This window comes from Mytilus galloprovincialis, chromosome 5 (genome assembly GCF_965363235.1).
Source record: "Mytilus galloprovincialis chromosome 5, xbMytGall1.hap1.1, whole genome shotgun sequence".
Lineage (NCBI taxonomy): Eukaryota > Metazoa > Mollusca > Bivalvia > Mytilida > Mytilidae > Mytilus > Mytilus galloprovincialis.
The window spans coordinates 45,995,692-46,018,307 of NC_134842.1; the positions used below are offsets into that span (position 1 = coordinate 45,995,692).

A 22,616-nucleotide genomic window follows, 5' to 3' on the forward strand; every position below is an offset into this window, starting at 1 on the left:
CATGGTGGGTCTAATTTCACGTACAACATAATTTTATTTAAGAGAGACATTTATTAATGACTGGATACGACGTAATACTATCCGTACGTGATATTCTGATCGATTATGTATCCCTGAATAATATTATACCCGTGCCGTTCCCTATGACGTATTTCAATGACTTGCCAAAATTATGTAAACTATCGGATTATTTTGCAAATTTTTAGACATGAGCGCCAACGTAGACCACCATGCTAGTTTATTATGTTAAAGATACAGAAGAGTACAGTTGATGGTTAAAAATTTCAAGATGGTCTACGTTGGCGCTGATGTCAAATTTCGTCTCCGAACATGACGAAATTGTAGAATTTTTACACTTTTCGTCGTTTAAACCTTTTCAAGGTCTAAGTTTGAACATAATTGAGTACATATACTGCATTTCAAATGTCAAGATAAACTGTTTAAAAGCAAATGAAATATAATTGAATGCTTCGAACACATATTTGGTAAAAGAATTCATATTGTAATTAAAGTTGTCAATAACATGAATATTATATTCATGAAATTAGCTAGTTTTATGGTTCTCTGTATATTCATTATCAATCAATCCCTTAAATACTCGTTTGTTGCATTTATTCATATTATGCTTTGCATTTCCAAATTTAGACCTGTAAAGCGTGATTGGTACAGGTGGTTTTTTGTAAAACGTTATGTAGGAAGTCAGATTACAATAATCAAAGGGGGATAACTCAATTGTTTAAAAAAAAAGTATATCAATAGTTGTCAGTTATAAGTAGTTCGAATTAAATGTGTGGAGAAAGATGCAATTATAACATGCATAAATCACTACAAATTAGTAATATACCTAAATAATTACATAAGATGTATGTTTCATTATAATACGTTATTTTTACTTGCTAACTGCAATCTCGATTTATTCCTTAATCAGCTTCATTACACAATGAAATTTATCATTCATGATGATGGTTCTGTACTTCATACAAAATGTACTTCGGTCAACACCCCAAATAAGTTACAAAAAGAAGCATTCAATTCTTAAAAAAATATGCTGTTATTTATACTACAAAACAATAAACTGAGGAAACGAATAATATATAAATACTTTCTGAATAGGCCTAGAAATGTAATTTCATTAAAAAAAATTGAAAAATTCCACTATGTTAGATTATCAAATTCTCATATAAAAGTACAACAACGAATTGCTATCGTTGATTAGATTCGTTAAATATTTGAGATAAGTAGATAAAAGTTTGGTAAGTGATGCATGCAGAACAACTATAGGTTGAACATCCCGCCATACTGCTGGTTTGAACTTGGTGCAATTGCTGTTCTGTCGAAGAACGATATGAGACGATTTTTTTTTTAAATTCCCTTTCGGTCTTAACGACATGTTTGTTGTCATTGTTGTCAGTCATGAACATTATAACATCATTGACGGGTGTTTGATTGAGATTACCCTGTCAAACGGCTTCATGTGCTAGATATACTATCTTCCTCTGGTTTTGATAAGGTATTAACCTTATGTCCACGTTCTTTTTATTTCTTTGCCCTCTTTGATATTTTGGAAGGCTTAAAGCAATTCAGTTCTCTTGTGAGATTCCCTCTATTAACTTATGTTCGGTTATGTTTTTAATATCACTATCGTATACTCAATCGTAAATACAAATGCGTTTAATTTCATTGCCTTCTTTTTCCATTTTATTTGATCACAATTTTTTTTATTCTACTATGGACATAAATGAATTAAAACTGAAAAAATCTTTTGCTCAACTGTTTATAATAATTATTGATTTATTGAATAGTAAGATATGTCTTTACTTTCAAATTTGTCTTTCTTATCTCGAAGTCATTCAAAGTCAATATCTTTCTTCATGCCCGCGTCACACTGTCCCGATTTTTACGCCGATGGCAACACGATAATGGAAATTTTCAAAATCGGGACTGATCGTATACAGATCGGGCTATTCGTAGTGCCGTCTTTAACCATCGTAGAACCATCGGCCACTTTTTCTAACCTTCGGGGACAACTTCGGGAAGGGTTCTAAATTTTTTAACATGTTAAAAAATCCCCGAAGGTGCGTCCGATGTTGAGGGTTCGTATTGAGTTCGTATCACCATCCTCACGATCGTAATGTCACCGGGAATGCATCTTTGCACATCGTATTGCATTCGTGTTTCCATCGTTTCCATCGGGCAGTTTTGACATTACGATGTCTACACGAATGAATCACGAAGATACCCGAAGGTCTTACGACGGCAACACGACTTCGTGAAGACATAGTAATCCCGTCGTGTTGCCATCGAATAAAAGTACGAAGGCGACAAGATGGAACTACGACGGCAATAAATCCAGCTAAATGTAAGTTAATTTTCGCGCTAAAATACATTTGAAGTGCCATGCGCGAAATACACTGGTCAGTCTAATACGACAGTTAAGAAAGACGTTCACAAAACATGGAGCTCTTATCATATGATTCTATGAGAACAAGAAAGGCGACAGCGTTGTTTCTATTAATTCAAATGGAACAAGAAGAGCAGCTATTACAGGCTCAGGATTTACTTTTACAAGTAAAATATTATTTTTTGTCAATTTTTCATATCAAGTAACATAATGAAAATCATAAACGCGCCTCGTACACCAACACTGCAGGTAAAAGTATACAGGGAAACCAACTTTTTCTTCATTATTTTGATGTTTTATGTATCGTCTGAGTTGTTGTCACACAAATGTTTACTCCATAACCATTTTGTTTTCTATATGTCATATTTTGCCGCATTTGTTGCTTTCCCAACATCCTTCCTTTTGTCTATATTATTATGATATTATCCTGGAAAGAGCTCTTTTTGAATAAAAGGGATCAACGAACCCATTACCTTACCTTTAAGATAGATCAGTAAACATTGGCATAATTATGGGTGATTATTCAGACTAGTGCACACATTTTACAGTTCAAACAAGGCAATACCGAGCGTGGCATCCCCTTGTATGTAACATATTGGGGACAAATATGGACACTATATTTGTATATGACACATGCAGAAAATGGTAAATTGAATATGCATATTTGATACATAAACTATCTTTTTAGAAATCAACCAAAACATTCAGTAACTGGAAATACCTTTAATATTGTCTTTAGAACCAGCAGTTAAAAAAAAGAGCAACCAATTTCCTGTGTATTATGCTATTTCAAGGAGAAAAAACAAGTCCATCTGCATGACCTTGAACGTAAAAAATTTCAGATCATTACAAGGAGGAACAATATACCAAATGTGGTTAAAATCTTTTGAAGCATATTGGTTTTAGAGTGTCCAAAAGGGTGATATTGCTTGTATTACAACTGTCACTGTGACCTTGACCTTTGAACTTTAAAGTCAATAGCGTGTAAGATATTCTTAACAAGTAACATCATACCAAGTTTTGAGCATTTTGGTTCTAGAGTGTCCATAACAATTTTATCTACACGCAACTTACATGTAGTAGGCGAGGGGATAATAAACAAAGTTTTATAAAAATTAGAAAAAAAAGAGCGATTTCCAGCCTTGCATGGCAGACTTGTACAGAAACGATATGTTATCGAAATTCTGTTCGTATCTTTTAGACATCGTATGACCATCGCGCCATCATCGTAATCCATCGTGTAGCCTTCGTAATCCATCGTGTAGCCTTCGTGATCCATCGTGTAGGCTTCGGCTGAGATATGAAGCTTAAATACCCGTCTTCGGTTAACCTTCGTATGTCCACCTTTTGCTATCGTATATAATTTCGGCACCATCGTATAGACTTCGTTATTCATCGTACTTGCTTCGGTCACTTTTTGATATTTTAACGAGATCGGGACCAACTTCGTACGAACTTACAATTTTCGCATTCGGGTGTCCATCGTATATAAAAATCGGGACAGTGTGACGCGGGCATCAACAGTTAACAACATGGAATTAGTAAACTATCATATATATTTATATTAGGAATTTTAATAATTGTTTATCGGAAGAAGGCATAATCGAAATAGATAACCTCAATGATTGAAGTCTTGAAACTTTAAATAAACTTCCGTGTATATTGTTTCCGCTTTATGAAGGAATGTTTATCAGTTTTGATCATGATCGTAAAATCCTTCGAAACTAATTGTATTTTTCTTAAATTGGCAAAAATACATACTCAGTATTAAAGATATAAGCATAATCATGTAAACTAAGCATAATTAAAATATTTGGTAAAATGCATCCCATTCAAGTTGCATATGATCTAAACGATAAAATGCTAACATTATATATGATGAAACGTTATATTGACTGTCATAAAATGTTGTGTAGATTGCAACTAAAATAATGTGTGTTGATATAAAAGTGATAATTAAATAAAACAAAAATTAAAAGAGGAGTTTTTAAAAGTTCTTGTATGACTTTTACTAAAAAAAAAATAGTTTTGGATTCATAACTCATTAATTTCTATGTTCACCAAATATCTTTTTTTTCAATCACATGTTTTAATCATTTAAAAAAAAATTGTCAAGTTTTTTGGGGTTTTTTTTTTAAATGCAAAACAAAGCTTTCTGAAATTTCTTGTTGCACAAATTTACCATTGGTTCATCAGTAATTCGAGTTTAGTAAGCTTAAATTTCATAAACTCATTATTCAAATGATTTACACAATTTGAAAGTAACAACTATGCGTAAGAATTAGTGTTTGTGAAAAAAATACTTCTTGCTTATATGTTCTTCCCGACCGGGTCTTCTAGATCCGTTTGTACTTTATTACCAGACACAAATTAAAAAGTGTATTGCACATTTTTTTATGAGTCAGGAACCAACAACAACAACAACAAAAGACATGATTATATAGACCTGGATATAGAAAGATGTTGTATGAGCGCCAATAAGACAAATCTCCATGCAAGTAACAATTTATAAAAGTAAACCATTATAAGTCAATGTACTGCCTTAAACACGGAGCATTGGCTCACACCGCACAGCAAGCTAAAGTGCCCCTTAATTACTAGAGGAAAACCATCAACGGTCTTATCTATATAATATAAAAACAAGAAACGAAAAACACGTATTTGTTTCATATTATGTACAGTGAAAGTATATATTTTGATAAAATATAAAAATTAACACCGGAATCTTAAATCATGCAAAGAGGAATCGCGGCTCATCAGAACCCTTAAATTTTCTTGTATTCGAATATACTGTGTGTGTCATAATGACAAGGCCATTTTAATCCTTGAAATTAAAAATGGAATTATCATAAAATTTCCAACTTAATCCTGCAAATGTGTATAGCCCTTATATTTAGGAATTGTTTTTTTTTATATATATATTTGCATTATGACTTATTTTCAGATGGTGTTATTAGTATTTAAATATGAGCCAAGTTATAATACTTCTTTTTTGGTATACAAGCTATTTTGCTTGATTATCTATTTTAAAAGATCTTATTTGTGTGTAAAAAAAAACTTTTTATGTAGAGGCTTGGCTAAAAATATATAGTTATATTGTCAAAAACCTATGAATAAAATTTTAAATCAAATATGTCAAGTGCGGAATGTAATGGGATCGGGGTTTTCATGAAGGGCTATAGTTGGCCCTTAGACGTTGAATTTTTATGAATCCGACCAAATATCTTATCATTTAACATAGACAAATGATAGATATACTTGTAATAAATTTGGGAGTGAACATTGAACATATTCATTATCAAAATGGCCATACTTTGTACAATATACTGTTCTTTTATAAAAGGAACTGATTTATTTAGCACTTATATTTTTGTAATCATCGTGACCCATTAACGACCCAAATTGTGACCTTTTTGGGGGTGTCTTCTTTTATAAAGTTGATATTTTAGGCTGTATTATGCCATAATTGAACCTTGTCCTTAATCCCTAACTTGGGTTGTTCATTCGTAAAAAAAAACAGAATTACAATTTTTAAAAAGGCTAAAGAGCATTTCAAGTTTCGTTTGTTTCTCTTTAAAAATGATGATGTGCTTCTAATCATTTTGTTCACGGAAAATTTCTATATAAAACGTTAGGGTTGGCAATGTTTGTTCCTCTTATTAATGTAGAGCTAATTACTCCATGAATGATAAACCTAGTGATTTTGCCATCTCTGTTTTGAATATTTGCAGATTGTTATCTCATTAAAAAGTCAATTACGTTACTAAGTATTTTAATACAAACATATTTCTGATTTTTTTTAAATACACACCCCACCTATCTAGACTCGTTTATCTATTATTGAATAAACTTTATTTTTGATAAATGGGTACTTAAACTGTTCACATATGAAAACTCTGAAATAAAGTACATAATAATGCATTAAACAAAAATTAAAAACAACAATCAGTTTGATATTCTGTCGGAGAGGTTCTGCAATACAATTAATACTAGTTCGAGTTTCTATTCGATTAACATAGAAACACATAATGCTACATTGTATACATGTAGTTCTAGTTTCCTTTTCAAGCTTAAGCTTAAATTAAAAAATATTACGTAATAATAATAAAATCAAAATAACATGAAGTTCTAATTTCTTTTCCAAATAAACCTAAAATACATGTTGTAGTTATCTTTTTTAATTCATGCACATCCTGATTGTTTACATAACAATTATCCACAATAAGACTTGGTAATTGCAATTACTATTAAATGTTTCCATACAAGCAACAAAACAATTTCCTCCAACTTTTGATATATAGTTGTGCAGTACGTTGCCCGAATATTTGTCTCTTCTCAGTACTTTTAAAACTATAAAACGTATAAATTAAAACTGTATTGAACAATGAAATGCTTTTCGAAAGAGCAATGTACACATATATCTATATTCAAAGATCTTTTCCAAATCGTTGATCGAATTGCATATACAAATAATGTCTTTGTCGGTTAGCATACATAAATAGGGGTGGCTCACAATTTGCGTACATTTCTAACTTTAGATTATGATATTCATTTTCGAGTTGGTGTGTTTAAAATGAAACAAAAATTTCTTTTGGCACTTTGATCGTCAGACTAGTCTTTATTTTGCAGACACGTGTATAGGTTCTCACCCATGACATGATACTGCAACCTTTTTTATAAGAAAAAGCTGTCTATACATTACTTCCTTCAAGAAAAATTTGGGAAACAAACCAATAGTTTTGATATATTCGATTAAAAGCTTTTTTTAATATTCAGAAAGATTAACTGCTAGTTTAGTTATAAGTAGATTTTTTTTTAACTTTTATTATTTAAGTCATAGCTTTTGATAAATGAATTTGTTAATACGCATATACGTCAAAGTTTTAAAATGTTTGATGAATTTTCTGAAAACTAATATCTTATCACAACTGCACCCTTCTAATATGTATGTATAAGATCAAACGAAGTACTTACCTATAAATTTATGAATATGTCTGGGTTTTTTAATTTATAATTGGCATTTGTGCAGTAGAATGTAGGTACTTAGTAGTCCCTTAAAATTCTGAGATTGATTGCGAAAAAAAATGTTTGTTATATTGTTGATATAGACACCCCTATCTTCATTTATTTATATTAATCGTTATGTTATAGTTAAACAAACATGGAAGGTAATGTGAACTACATTACTAAGATAATTTCTATTTGTGATCCAAAGTTGGCGTCATAGAAAAAATACCTATTGGGTGTAACGATTGATAAACTTGATTTTTAAATGCTATATTCCAACTTCACGATAAACTGTTCGGCAGATAAAAAAAAACATTTTAATGCATAGAGAAAATACTTGGTACCTTGTATATGTACCTTAAGCAGTGAATAATATTATTCATTAATTAAGTACAAGGTGTTTTTATACTGTACTTTAAATATTAAATAATAAGTTGTGAACGCTTCTTGTGTGTCTTAAATATTTTAACAGCTCTCCGTCGTTTTTTTTTTTGTTTTTTTTTTCGTCATTTGATCTTTTCATTCGTTTTTATTTTAGAATTGGATAAAAGTTATACGATTTGGATTTGCACACAATTTATTCTCGAACATCACTTATCGAAAATTGATATTTAACTCTTAAATCTAGCATTAGAATACACTTTCGATGAATAGGTGCTTAATCAGTAAACATTCAAAGACATTAAGTACACTATTGGTTCATCAACAAAAGGGAAACATTGTTGGTATGATATTCTATCGAAAGAAAACTTATTCGTTTTCAATGCTATGTAATTATGATATGGTTATATCATTTCGAGTATTTTTCCTGGTAAACTTTATGATGTATCTTGATATCATCAATCTCCCTTCAATTACTCAGTTTTATTTTACATTAAATTTTCAAAAGCTACAATTGTACTTTTTAATGCATATTTTTACTTTCCAAAGTTAAGTATATTAGCAACAAACGGGAAAATGTGTGCAAACTTCTCTCTAGATTACTGAATATTAAGTTTCATCCTTCAGGGCAAACAACTGTAAAACTAAATATTTTAACTGATGCACCCTGGGTTTTGTATTATCTTTTTTTTATATTTTTGTACTCCCTAATTTTGACCAACTGATTTCATTGACAGTTTAAATTGAAGTTTGACAATATCCATGAAAGCTTTGGTATAATCAGTAGTTTGTATATGTGTCTTAGTTTACCTGTTAATATCAACCTTGTAAATCAAATAAACACATGTCACATAATCCAGTGATTAAGTAATTTTGGTTTCAATTATTTGAAGAATCGTAATACTTTCCGTTATCAGGAATAAGGGTGTGAAAAGGATGTGAATTGTTGGTCACAGAAGTGACCGCCTCTTTTACTCTCTAGTATTTAAATATTCAAACTACGTCTCTCCTCAAGTTGTATTCTTTTTTTTTTTAATATTTTGTCAGGAAGCAAGTGCGTATTAGTTAACAGTTAATAGCAATCATATACATTTTGTTTTATTTTTAGCATCATGTGTCAGATAGATCTTTTTTTCTCTAATTCAAACATTGATTAACATATCATCAAGTAGAGGTAGGTTTAGACATCTATAATAATTGTTTCAGAAATTTCCATAAAACAAAATTGAACCTTCCAATTGTATTTTACAGGAATCCGCGGAATAGAAATTCAAATGCGCATAGTGGGATTAGAAAATAATTTTGATTAAAAACTCAAGTTCTCTAAAAGTCTCTACTTGTTATAATAGTGGGTTTTTGTTCTAGTTATGTAACTAGCAATATATAACTAAGCTGCAATGAAGTATTACGAATATTTTAATTAGAGAATGTGTTCATAAATATGCGTAAACAAATAATTAAACATAAAAACAAGAATAAACGTACTATGTGGAAGTTAATTCAGTCGTTATTATATCAAAAGGTTAAGCGGCACTGATATAAGTTTCATATTTCAATAACATTTACATTGGGTTTCCGTACATCCATGACGTAAGTAATTGTGCAAATTTTTAATTATTACAAGTAAAAAACAACGTATTACGTCTGTCACTCTAAAGGCAATGCTTTATTTCAACTATTAAAGTATGGATGGATCGTTGTCATGTACAAGTAACCAAAGTCATCAGGTAACGTAAAGAGCAGGTGTTTTTTTAGTTTTTTTTTTATCTTTTTATATAATTAACGAGAAAGAATGGTTTTTAATCAAGCCTCTTCTTTTAAAGCTCTAATTATTCCTTATTTAGTTTGAATCTCACATCAAGGGTCTCCTCTCTTTTATGGCCAAGTTTCTCCGGTCCCGAATCAGACTTTTATGAACATGTTTGATCGACATGACTTTGCGTTACTGATTCTAAACCATTCTACTTCTTCAACAGAACAAGTCTACAATAAATCAATATTGTTTTACCGGACAGATTAGGAACATTTCACCGTCAGCATCAAAATTTTTATTCATAAAATTGTTAGGTTTAAAGTATCCAGTCTAAGGTCTATTACTAACAACAAGGAGTCGAAAATATACATAAGAAGGAAATATACAATGAGTAGATTTGAGTTGGATTTTGTAAATTGTTTATTACGGTTCATTCTGGCTATTCCTACATTATGAATTTTATAGGTAAAATAGTAAAATTTTATGTAGGAATAGCCAGAATTTTTTTTTTAAACAATGGGATTATGTAGGAAAATGTTGTAACAACACTAGACTAATGAATCAAGGTAAATCCAGGTAAATCTTGTGGAAAATAAAGAAAAAGAATAGTTTATATTACTATATTTTATTTAATAATTCCATAGCACATTCATTCATTCATTTCTTTATTTCCTCTATCAAGAGATTCAATGAACAACATATATGTTAACAAATTAAATTTCAAAAGTTTACAAAACAGGCAACACAATACAATATTACAATATTAGAATATTTACAATAACTATAGCATATTACTAATACCAAAAGAACGTTTTAAGAAAATTGCTCTCACTAACGGCAGTTCGTGTACCTAGCACGCTACTGTATCCTCCTTCTCGTTACTCTGCTATACTCAGCAACACAGAGTACAACGTGTACGTGGCACAAACTAAGAAAACTGTCAGTGTCGATATTTACTGTTGATCTGTGCTTGCCCAAAAGAATGCAGTATAAATGTTCATCATCGTATGAATACAGTTCGACAAATAATTGCAATGGAAACCTTTCAATAATAAAATCCCACCATGCGTCTCTGATTGATTGAGTACTACAACACGCATGTACCTACACATCTAGAAATGGTCTGTCGCATAGCTTGCAAGTGCTTCCCGTGTTATTAGGGATGTCAGTTAGTAATTTTGTTATGAAGTATGCGTTTATGATTTCTCTTGATGATCTAGCGCATTTCCAGAAATCAGGGACTTTGACCGAGAGTTGAATATTTCTAAAACGAGAAAAGTTATTGTCACTCTGTATTCGCCGAGTCCATTCATCAGTTTGTACTTTGACAACCGTATTATTTACTATAATTTTCCAAGATTGCCGTAGTTTTGTAGGGAAAACTCCATCTCGCATAAAGATAATCACATATTCATGAAGATAATATTTATATAAGATATCCATAATGAATTACAATTATTTAGGTGCAAACATTAATTTATGCAAGTAAATAATATCAATTGAAACATAAATTAAATTTTAATGATTATTCCTTGAATCACAGCACTAAATTTGATTTATACCTAACAAAGCACCAAACATACACAAAATTGACATTAATCATACACTCACACAGTAATGCATTGCACTTATAAATTGAATATACAAGAGACTAAAAAGTCTTAATCGATGTACAGGACATGAAAAGCAACATGCATCTCCATACTCGACTGGAGTAAGCTCACAATTTTGTAACCTTGTTTCAGTGTTTGCAGTCTGTAATCTATTGCCTTGTATTTTCTTTTTCTTGGAACATGTTTCCAACCGGCTCTCAGTACTGGATAAGTTTGAGAACATTGAAGGCTTCTTCTTGTCTCAACAACTTGGTCGTGCATGCTGAAGATAATTTTGTGAGTTGCCGCTACTAACTTCTTTAGTTTACTATGTCATCCTTCTAGATGGTTTGTTGTTTTTTGACCTTCTGTTGCGTAGTTGGTTGTTTTTTTTTCAGGAGTAGGTTTCAAAGTCTGTAAAAATAAGGGTTAGGGTTGGTGTGCTAATATCTGCATCATCGATGTCCCCCAGTGCGTTAAATCAAACCGCCATCTTCAACTGTATTGGGTGGTAAAAATGGTAGAACTGCAGCTCTTCGAACAAGTTGGTGAATGTCGCCCTTTTCACTGTATTCAGTCTTTAAACCATGCTTCTGTGCAATTCGCCGAATACACAAAGTGTAGTGGAAAAAGGACCTATTAATATTGATTCTTGGAAAGATTGAGGCGGCTGTGAAAAATCTATTTTGTAGTCGAGGAACATCGCGGCTATTTGTAGTAGAATGTTGAAGGACATTTTAAACCAGTTCATGATAATAGCTTGGCTTAATCTATTAGGCCAATTTGTATTAATAATAATTATGTACTGTTAGCGTTACTTTTGATAATATATTCATGTTGAAAAACGTATTTTATTAAAAAACAGAATAAATTTAATAACTTCTATAGGCTGGAATTCAAGGTGTGGGTTACTTTTAAGTTTTCTTTCAAATACGTTTTTCCAGACTTAAAATGCTTTTACTAATTTTTTATTTCCAGAAATTCTACAGTAATTGAAAAAAAACACCTATTAATTTTAAGATAATATTTGATGCATGTTTGCAAACAAACAAATTCCATTTTTTTACGTATAAAAATACTTTTTATTTAATTTTCACATTTAAATTTACCTTTTATCCAATTAGACATTAATGACTAAAACAACAAATCTTGCAATAACAACATGTATTGTTCTTCCACTAATCCCCCATGTAGGAATAGCCAGAATAGTAAAATACAAAATGTAGGAATAGCCAGAAGACACCGTTTATTACATCTTTGCTGTTTTAGTTCTGTTGATTTTCGCATTCATAGCAAATTTTCTCGTTCTTATAATATATCATGTAGTAATCTTGGAAGTGGCAATTAGTCTGCACAAATAATCGTATATAGGTTCCGTCCAACTAAGCTGCATGTACTTGTGAAAGAAGTGAAGTCAGAAGCAGATAAAGAGATATTTGTCTAAAACATATCTTTGAAAAGATATCTCTATCTTTTAAGGTTTTTATGCATTGTTCTCATGTTATTGTGAAACATCTTAACACAATAAAGCCATTTTTATCAACTATTTAGGTTAACTGAATTCAAGTTGGTTTGTAGACTGCTGTATTTTAACTTGCTCACATACCATATTTATATTTCACGATATAAAATAAATATACCAAGCCTACAATTGAGTTCTACGGAGTGCGTAAAAAAAAATTGAATAGTCTGATCAATTTTGAAGTTCAAAATTATATTTACGATGTGTTAACATGAAGAAGATGTTATCAGTTATAGGCTATAGCTACCGTATGGCCTTTAACAAAGAGAAAACTCCATACTATTCAGTCGGTTATAAAAAAAACAATGAAATACCAAATATGAAATGTCTATTCTATAGTATACATGCACATTGGATCACTTCTTTTTTTATCTTTTGAGACGGGAAAATTCGTGTTTCTCGTAATTTAGTTGGATATGAAGTGTTGTGTATATGTTTATGTCTTTTCGTCATTTTTTTTTTCATTTTACACCTTGGATTTGTCGGTCAATCTTCGACTTATGAATTTTGATTGTCAGTATGACCGGTATCTTCATTTTGTTTATACTTACACATATTGGTACATGAGAGACTGTCAAATTTGATTGATCTATAGAGTAAAATAGCATAGCATTCAATTTGCATGTTTTCCTCCTTTTTTTTTTTTTTGTTAATGTGCTCTTGATAGGTTCGAAATACTATTTCACCGAAAATTAGAACTACAAGTTTTTAATTAACCAAAATTTATGCTGTTTAGAACATAAAAAAAGCAGATCCCATATGTATAAGAAATTAAAATTAAAACTCAATTGATTAAATGTAAATTTGCAATAATAGTTCATTAGCTACGTGGTTTACAACGATTCAAAGTATGACTTTTATTGCTTCATACATTCATAAAAGCGGAATGGTGGAAAGACAGGCTAAAAATATCGATAGTTTATAATTGACTTGCAAATCAACTCATGTAAGTCTATATTCATGCAAAGCGTTAATCTAACCTTTACAATGATGGGCTACGCATTGGGTAATCATTGCAAAGTGAACCAAGGCAGCTAAAGTAGAAAATAACGTCATAATAAGTGCTGGCCGATGTATCTATATTAATTATTTTTATGTTAACAACCAAATGACTAAGCGATTACCTACTAAAGCCAAAGTATTTATTTTAAATAAATGAAATCATTCACTTTTCTAAGGGTGTTTTTTTCAAACAAAGTCCTCTACAACGTTTCATTGTAATCACTTGTAAAAAACATGTCAACTGTCTATTTAGAACCCTTTTCAAGGTTTATTGACATGCTAGTTCCTGTAAATAATCAACCACTTTTATTTCAGATATAAGAAACAGGGATTTCTAACAAAATCATGGATTTATCAACAACCTTCATCTTATGTCTGGTAAGGAGCTGTATTGTTCTTTGAGTATATTTTAATGCTGTCAATGAATTTCGCAATACTAGTCATACTTATATTTTGAAAAATGCTGAAAAGCATAAATTTGTAAGCATTTTGTTTAATTCATATCAATCTGTATTATAAGTCTGGTTGATCATTATTGACCTTTCATTCCGGAAACATAGTTTGAATTTTACGTACATGAAAGGGTAATTTTCTTTTGAATACAGATGAGTGGCTTTCGACGGTTTAAAAGTACAGACGTTTTTAAATAAACTGTTCATTTCTAAAATTGATATTATAATTTCATTTCAGTTTTGTTGTTGTACAATAGTCCAAACCACTTCAAATATTACAACAGTTCTACCACCAACAGCAAAGTCAACAACAGCGCAACCACCAAAAACACAGTCAACAACAGCGCCATCACCAATAACACAGTCAACAACAGCGAAAAAACCAATAACAAAGTCAACAACAGCGCAACCACCAATAACACAGTCAACAACAGCGCTACCACCAATGGCACAGTCAACAACAGCGCAACCACCAATTACACAGTCAACAACAGCGCAACCACCAATAAAACAGTCAACACCAGCGCTACCACTAATAACAGTGTCAACAACAGCGCTACCACCAATAACACAGTCAACAACACCGCAACAACCAATAACACAGTCAACAACAGCGCAACCACCAATAACACAGTCAACAACAGTGCAACCCCCAATAACACAGTCAACAACAGCACAACCACCAATAACACAGTCAACAACAGCGCAACCCCGAATAACACAGTCAACAACAGTGCAACTCCCAATAACACAGTCAACAACAGCAGTGCATCCGACAACAGCAAAATCAACAGCATTACCACCATCAACATCAAAGTCATTAAAAGCACCAGCAACAAGAACACTTTCTTTAGAATTCAGTGAGTACATGTACAAGTATCGTTTAGATAACCCTCCCAACATTTTATGAAACGAACCATTAAGAAATGAAATATTTGGAGTAATATTTAATACTTTGACATTATTTATAAATTTACTTTGAAATACTATATAGCTCTGACTAATTGTGACTACTCATAGATCTCAACTTTTTTTCATTTTATCATTTGAGTGTGTGCATATTTCTGTCAAATGAGTCAAGCGCTTTCAAACTAGTTTTAACAGTTTTTTCATACGTTTTAGGATCACATCGCACTCCAATGTTAAGAAAAGGGGCTGGAGTACACAAATTCATATTTAACCCCGCAATATTATAAATGTGCCTGTCCCCAACACAGAATGTGTTGCGGTTGAGCCGGTACGGTTTGAGAAAAGCAATCGAGTTAAGATGACCAATTATAATCTCTTTATTGCTATTGTACCTTTTACGACTGTGTCAATTTCGGATCAATTTTATTGACAAAGGCACGTGTGTCCTTAGTTTCTATGAATAATGTTTCATATCACTCGACTGTGCTATTAAAGGAAAATTATCATTCAGTAAGATCAAAGGAAAATTTTGTAAAAAAGCGAGTCAGAATAATAAATAATTCAATAACCTAGACATATCAAGAAAAATCGTAAAAAAGCTCAATCGGAAATAAAATATTTGAACATGATTTACGATTGTCACAATCAAAGATGGATGAGAAACCAATTCTGATGCTGACGAAATGTTTAAAATCAAACGCTTATTAAAATCGTTGACAAAATTATTGAATTTTTCTAAGCTACAAACAAATGTATATATAGGAGGAAACAGCCTTTGAAGAATACCTCGGCGACCATAAAATGTAGAGAAAAAATTGACCACGTATATTGGAGACAATTTTTTTTATTATTGAATATTCAATTTCATCTTTTGTGATTTACACATATTTGTTTTGGGCTACATTTTTTATTCTGACTTTTGTACGTATTCATATCCTGCATTTTGTAAGATTACATACAGTGTATTTACCTTTTGTAATGGTATATTTCTTTTAACGAATTTCTCGGTAGGTAGAATTATGTGAAAAACAATATACATCAATATAAAATTGGAAATGGAAATAGGGAATGTGTCAAATCGACAACAACCCGACCATAGATATGTTTTCAGTATACATATTTGTTATCATCGGAAATACGGAGAAATTAAGTACACGCGTTAGATATTTTTTATGAAACGTTCATGCATCTATAGTACGATAAATTGATCGATGAACTGCACACTAAAATCATAAATTATGACCTTTGAGTAACTTTTTCTGGAAATACTGGACGAAGTTATCTTTAAAATGACGCGCTTTTGCTACTGAAATGTACTTATCTTAGTATACATAATTACTATTACAGGACATGCTTCATCCAAATGATGTTGTCAGTCTTAATGATAGTTTTTATGTCTGTTTGACTTGTCGCATGGCAGTTTTGGAAATAAAAGCATTATCGCAAACATTTAAAAGTTAACTTATTCGGTTAACTTTATCTAGGAAAGAAGGAAAGGTAATTATATATGTTGGACTGGGAATCGCGATGGTAGTCCGAACCGCGATGGTCACGTTGAAGTGCGATGGTCCACGCTAAAGTGCGATGGTTAACACGCTGAAGCGCGATGGTGACATTAACTTGTTGATGTTTACGCTTAAGTGCGATCGTGGTTACGCTGTAGTGCGATGGTCTATCTGGAACATTGAGTAAAAAGAAAAATGTACATGGGCTGTTAAAATGAAATCAAATTATTTAGATTTTACAAAAGTAGCTGCTAGCCTCGCGTTTGGAAAAACTTGTAATTTCTGTTCAAGTCATACCAAAGACTTTAAATTTTGATTTTGTTAATGTAATTTTAAATTTGCCAATTTTCCAGTTAGCGCGCAATAGTAAAGAGTCAGATAAAGGGTGTTCAAAGGCGATTTTTTTTTATTAAGGTATTTCTATACGATAACACTAAACAGGGTTCATATCAGTTTATCAAATGTTATGACAAACACAACAATTATTCCTATTTAGTATTTTAGGAAGTACACATAGGGAGCAGTCAGGTGAATTTCGGCCTACCATGTTGCAGAAAATTAGCACTATAACCGCAATAGAATAAGACTAGAGCGACGGTGTTTTTATAAATCAGAATTTATCTCCAGATTAAACAACATTAACAAAAACATTATTTCTTTTTATTAAATTGTCAACATTAAATCACGAGAATCTTACTAAATGATAAATTAACTATAATATTTGAAATTATATCAGTGTACTTTATTTCACTTGTATCTATCGTGTGGCATTATTCCTAACATAGGATAGTCCATTTGCTGACAAAAATCAATATTCAGTCCCGTTGCTCCCCATATTTTGCTGCCTGACATGGTTAAAAATATGTTTTTAACTCCCAAATGTAATGCTCAAAACTGTTGACTTGAATCGTACTTTTCTTTCTTTTTCCTTTAATTTCCTTTGTGAGCATGAAACATTTATCTACATAACCCTATCCTCCTGCTTGAAACTCAATGTTGTATTTGAAAGTTAATTTAGAAAAAGTCACAATATTCGAACGTCATGCAATACCATCGCACTTGAGCGAAAGGGCCATCGCACTTCGGCGTAGACCATCACACTTCAGCGAGACCATTGCACTTTAGCGTGACCATCGCACTTCAGCGTCCCCATCGCACCTCTGAGTCCTTCATATATATTTTATATGCGGATTCATATGTTCTAGTTTATTTCAAAATTTCATAAAGTTCTGTGATATCGTCCGTTTAATATCTATATATATATGTGTATCTGTTAACTGTTATCCTTTTAATTATTTAAACATTTGAGATAACTATATGATTTGTTTTCAGAATGTGCAGCTAACGGTGTTATCACAGATATATCGGGCGTGGATAAGGGAGAGGTTGTGCTCCTTAATGGTTCTAACTATTGTCACTTAAATGAACCACATTGCGACTGGAAGGTAAAAAATGACATTGACAGCAAACAAAATGTTGAATTGTTGAATTGCTGAATTTTCTTTAACAGACGAGAGTAAAAAAAATCTGCAGGCATAAGTAATTGTATGAACCCATTCAGTTTTAATTTTGTCAAGGAACAACTTTCTAAGTGTGAGAACGCGTCAAATCGAAATTACTTTTTAGCGACTTTATGTACAACGTATAGTTATACAAAATATAAACAGCTACACCACGAGCGTATGATACTTTTCCTCCCATATATATTGAACTTGATATGAAACTACGATTAATCATTTTATGCATATGAAAATTGTTTCATTTTTGATGTTAAATGTCCTTTGGATGCGGTAAAGGAAGTCTTTAAAAAATGAGCTTATGTTTACCAATTTAAACAGTGTTTAATCACAAGGGGATGTGATATGGCTGCCAATAAGACAAATATCCACCAGATTCCATAGTATGTGGATATAAGACTGAAGTTCCCATATATTATATACGTAGATAGGAACATAGTAACAAAATACCAACCTTGTGGCCAATGCAAGTTGCTTGTATGTTTCCAAGGACAAAGTCATCCAATGTAACAGTAAAACATCAGAACAAACTATAAAGATCAACTAAAAAGGGTTTAACTCATCACATCGAGAGAAAATAGGGAAATACAGCTAACAAAAGTGTGGATGAGGCAGTGTAATTATACACCCCAACAACAAAAAAGACACTAAGTACATATATTAGTCGTTTGCAGTTATTTGAACCTAGTTCAAGAGAAAAAAAACAACTAATTAAACGAATTCTGCATCTAAGATGTCTATATTTTTATCATATATCTTTTTCTATTTTGTTAGAATAAGACAAAACTTAATGTACTTCGTGTGAAGGGCGAAAACAGTTCAAATATAGCTGGTGGAAAGAATGCACAGTTTTATCACCTGGAATGTAAATCCGCCGGTGCTTTTGTAGCATCAGCAAACACCAGCATGCAGATAAAAGTGTAAGAAAAAAATTAGCATAAAAGTTAATCTTTGTGTCATTTCTTAAATTAATGTTATTACATTTTTAAGTTTTAAAACATTGAGTAAAAAAGAGAAAGATTGATTGATTGATTGATTGTTGGTTGCTTAACGTCCAGTGGCAAGAGAAAGAAGAATTCAAAGTAATAATGCAAAGTAATAATGCCAACAACAATGACGATAGTCAACAAAACACGACAAAAAAAACCTGAAAACTGAGTAACAAGAACCCCACTAAACACCTATAGTCCGGCCGATTGGTGCAGATATAGAGCAGAAATGCTCACTTGATGAGGAAAGCATGAAACTTTGCATAGTAGTCTTTGGTTATATACCCTTTGATTTCAGCTATGGACCCACTCTGAAAAATCCAATATGGCTGCCATTTTCAAGATGGCGGAAAAACGGTATAAACATCAAGCTTGTCCTAAAGGTATTCTACATAATTTAGGAAATTAAAGTAATGATTCTTTAAAAATGGACTTTGTGTTAAAACAATTAATTTGGTTGTTTTTGCAAATATGGCTGCATATATATACAAAAAACAAATAGTAAAATTCAAAATGTCAATCAATATGTTACATGTTATTTGTAATTGTTCTTTAAACGCTTTCAGTTTTAATGGTTGGAATGAAATAGGTTGAAACGAGTCGGTCGAACGTGAATATAGATCGGTTAAATGTGGTGGAATAGTAGGTAACTCATCTGAACTTTGAGGCAGTGCCGAAGGCACCTTGTCTCGTGTCTCTCCAATGCCACGTCTTACGTCACCTATCGCGTTTTCATCTGCCGTTCTCACTACATCGTCAAATTATTCTGTTATCAATAGGTGTGACTTTCTTCAGGCGGATTAGACGATTGTCATCATTTAAAATGGTTAAGGGACAACTATTTCCTTTTCCAACTACGTGCAAAACCAATTCGCAACTATTCAGAGAGCATGGTCATAAAATGCACTCCTGGTCAGCACTTTTATTAGTTTTAATGGTAACAGTCATTTCTGAGTTTGGCGGAACTGTGATGGTTCGTCGTATGCAAACTTGCTGAGTTGAAATCTCGTTTCCACTGTTAACAAATGCCGCATTTATCACTTTATTGTTGATGGTAAGTGTGGGAGTACTCAGGTTTATCACTGCGCTCAATGTGTCCAAAATATCTAGCCTAAGTATAACATCGTCTGTTAATGGCTCTTTGCACATATCCAATTGTATGTTTACTCTATTAATGTCGAGAGTCGTTCTTTATAATCTTCACAATAACAAGCTGTTAACCCAAACCACGTAGCGTTTCCGTCTTCAAATCTCCATTTTCTGCCTGTAATCATTTCTAATTTATCATTGCAGCAGTATCCACAATCATGCTCACCTTCTGATCATGTATAGTACGTCGTACTGACAAGCTCTTTCAAATGTTTCGTCTTATGACAATATCGGACGAGGCCGTGGGCCTCTGTTCGATTTTGTGATGGTTCATGGCCAATTGACTTTGGAATCGTGCGTTGGCCTACTTGCCCGACCCTTTGCTGTGTAAAGACTCCATTTTGAGGTAGCACTTTGATTTGCTCCGTATCCTGGTGAAGGTGACCGTTGTCTGAAATAACCAGGAATTCTGGAGTTTGTCCGAGGAGATGCTAACCGTTGTCTTAAAGAACTACATTCATATGATCTCTAACTTAGTGGGGTGTTGCTGATCGATAGGCATAAAGATTGAGTGTGTTTCTATCTGACGATCAACCGCGATTGTATTGCGTAGGAGATCTTCCACGTGTATATTGATCAGGTGATCTTCCATTAAACTGGTGATCTTTCATGATTATTTGATCAGAAAAACCGAGGTTATATTGATCGACCAATCCACGGTTATGCTGATTAGTTGAAAGCATAACATCAGCTAGTTTTTCTGTGAGGTTATGCACCTCATTATCCAAAGGACTTCTTATATTTCCTTTATCGCTCGGTGATACTGTGCCATCAACAAAGTAGACTTGTCGATGGTCATAATTGGCACTTTTTATCCAAATATCGCCATCTGGTTTGCTATTGAGGTTTTCAATGGTTTTAACGCCTTGTTGAATGTTTATGGTTTTCTCTCTATTAGGATTACTGCTGTACCCATATTTTGATTATTTTATTTATTATGTCTGTTTAGTTCACGCATCATTGTAAATATAACGGAATTTGATGAGACTGTCGTACAAAGTGAGAGTTTAGCGCTATAAAACCAGGATTGATCCACCATTTTCTACATTTGAAAATGCCTGTACCAAGTCAGGAATATGACAGTTGTTGTTCATTCGTTTTTGATGTGTTTTGTCTTTTTATTTTCCCCTGAGTTCAATATTTTTGTGATTTTACTTTATACATGCCATGAAGAATCTTTGTCTTTACATCCTCGAAGGAATTCGTCGGTTCAAATCTGGTTTGATCGTCTTTCTTGCTGAAGCGCTGCTCCAATGCTTTTTTTGTTAAGGCCATGGAATCATCATCTGTGTTAACCTTGCGAGCTTACCAAAGGCAAACATCGCCCTGGCAATCTGGGGCCTACACACATTTTTCCTGTTTTCCCATTGTCATCTACCGACAATTCAAGGATCCTCTTCAATTGAGTTTTTGCATTTTTTGGAGCTGTTGGCTAAGGCTCCGGTCCCTTTCACCAAGATTTTCTTGCCATCGGATATATTTTCTCTCCAATGAGGAGTCTGAAGAAAAGCTGTTGCCACACTCTTTTGGTTTCCTCTGTCCTTTCCTGGATCGGTTTCCTCTGTCCTTTCCTGGATCGGTGGGTGGAGTCAGCTTGCTGTTATGGGAAGCCTGTTAGAGCTCCAAGAGCTGACGAGGTTGTTATAATTGGAGTGATAAATGTGGGAATTGCCATTGACTCGACGGGGATAATACCGTAAGAAGGCACTGAATTCAGCATCGGAGAAACTTGATAGGATCCGCTTGCAGCCAATTGTTTCTGTAATGGTCTGCTGCTCTGAACCAAATATTATTGACTCAAAGTAGATGTTAAGCCTTTTGCTGGTACCATTGATTAGTACTAGAGGTTTATAGTATAATCTTAAATGGAGATTGTTGTTAAATAATTTGAACTGTCTCATGCAGGGCCAAGGGTCCTGACATAGGACTTTTGACTTAAGGTGAAGACACCCTCAACAGAGTTGGCGCGGTTGATGGTTCATGCGAATAACAATTGGGAAAGACCCAAGGCATGGATTTTGTTGAGTACTTTTGGTAAACTTGCGTTGTACTGGCTAAGGTCAAATTTTGGCTTAGATGATGTGTCCATTGCAGGAATTTTAACTTCTTTATTTCGATTGTCTACTAATTCATTTACAACAGATGCCAGTTGTTGGAAGGTACCCTGCTGTTAAAATGCACTTTTAAATTGAACTGTGTCTCCTTCCTCAGTTGTTGTCAGCTTGTCCATCCGTATCACCATATAAACATTGAATATCTTATTGGTCTGACTATCAATTCCACCAAGCAATTACCACTTGCCTTGTGGTCTATCCTGTCTTTAAACTGCTGAAGTTGCTGAGATATTGCCCCCATCTGTTCCTTATAAATATTCATTGCCTCCCTCTGTTCAGCTTGAATCGTAATGAGACCAACACAACACGGTAAATCTCACCTG

General features: G+C 32.7%; 1 protein-coding gene across 1 annotated transcript in view; it reads left to right on the forward strand.

The window, feature by feature from the left end:
* The first annotated feature begins 13,967 nt into the window (after nucleotides 1–13,967).
* Nucleotides 13,968–22,616, forward strand: part of LOC143075919 (uncharacterized) — a 35,384-nt gene continuing 26,735 nt past the window's right edge. Inside the window, exons 1-4 of the mRNA XM_076251503.1 lie at nucleotides 13,968–14,036; nucleotides 14,349–14,970; nucleotides 17,857–17,969; nucleotides 18,816–18,961. Of these exons, the coding sequence (XP_076107618.1) occupies nucleotides 14,004–14,036; nucleotides 14,349–14,970; nucleotides 17,857–17,969; nucleotides 18,816–18,961 (914 nt within the window). The 5' untranslated portion in view covers nucleotides 13,968–14,003. The remainder of the gene's footprint in view (nucleotides 14,037–14,348; nucleotides 14,971–17,856; nucleotides 17,970–18,815; nucleotides 18,962–22,616) is intronic.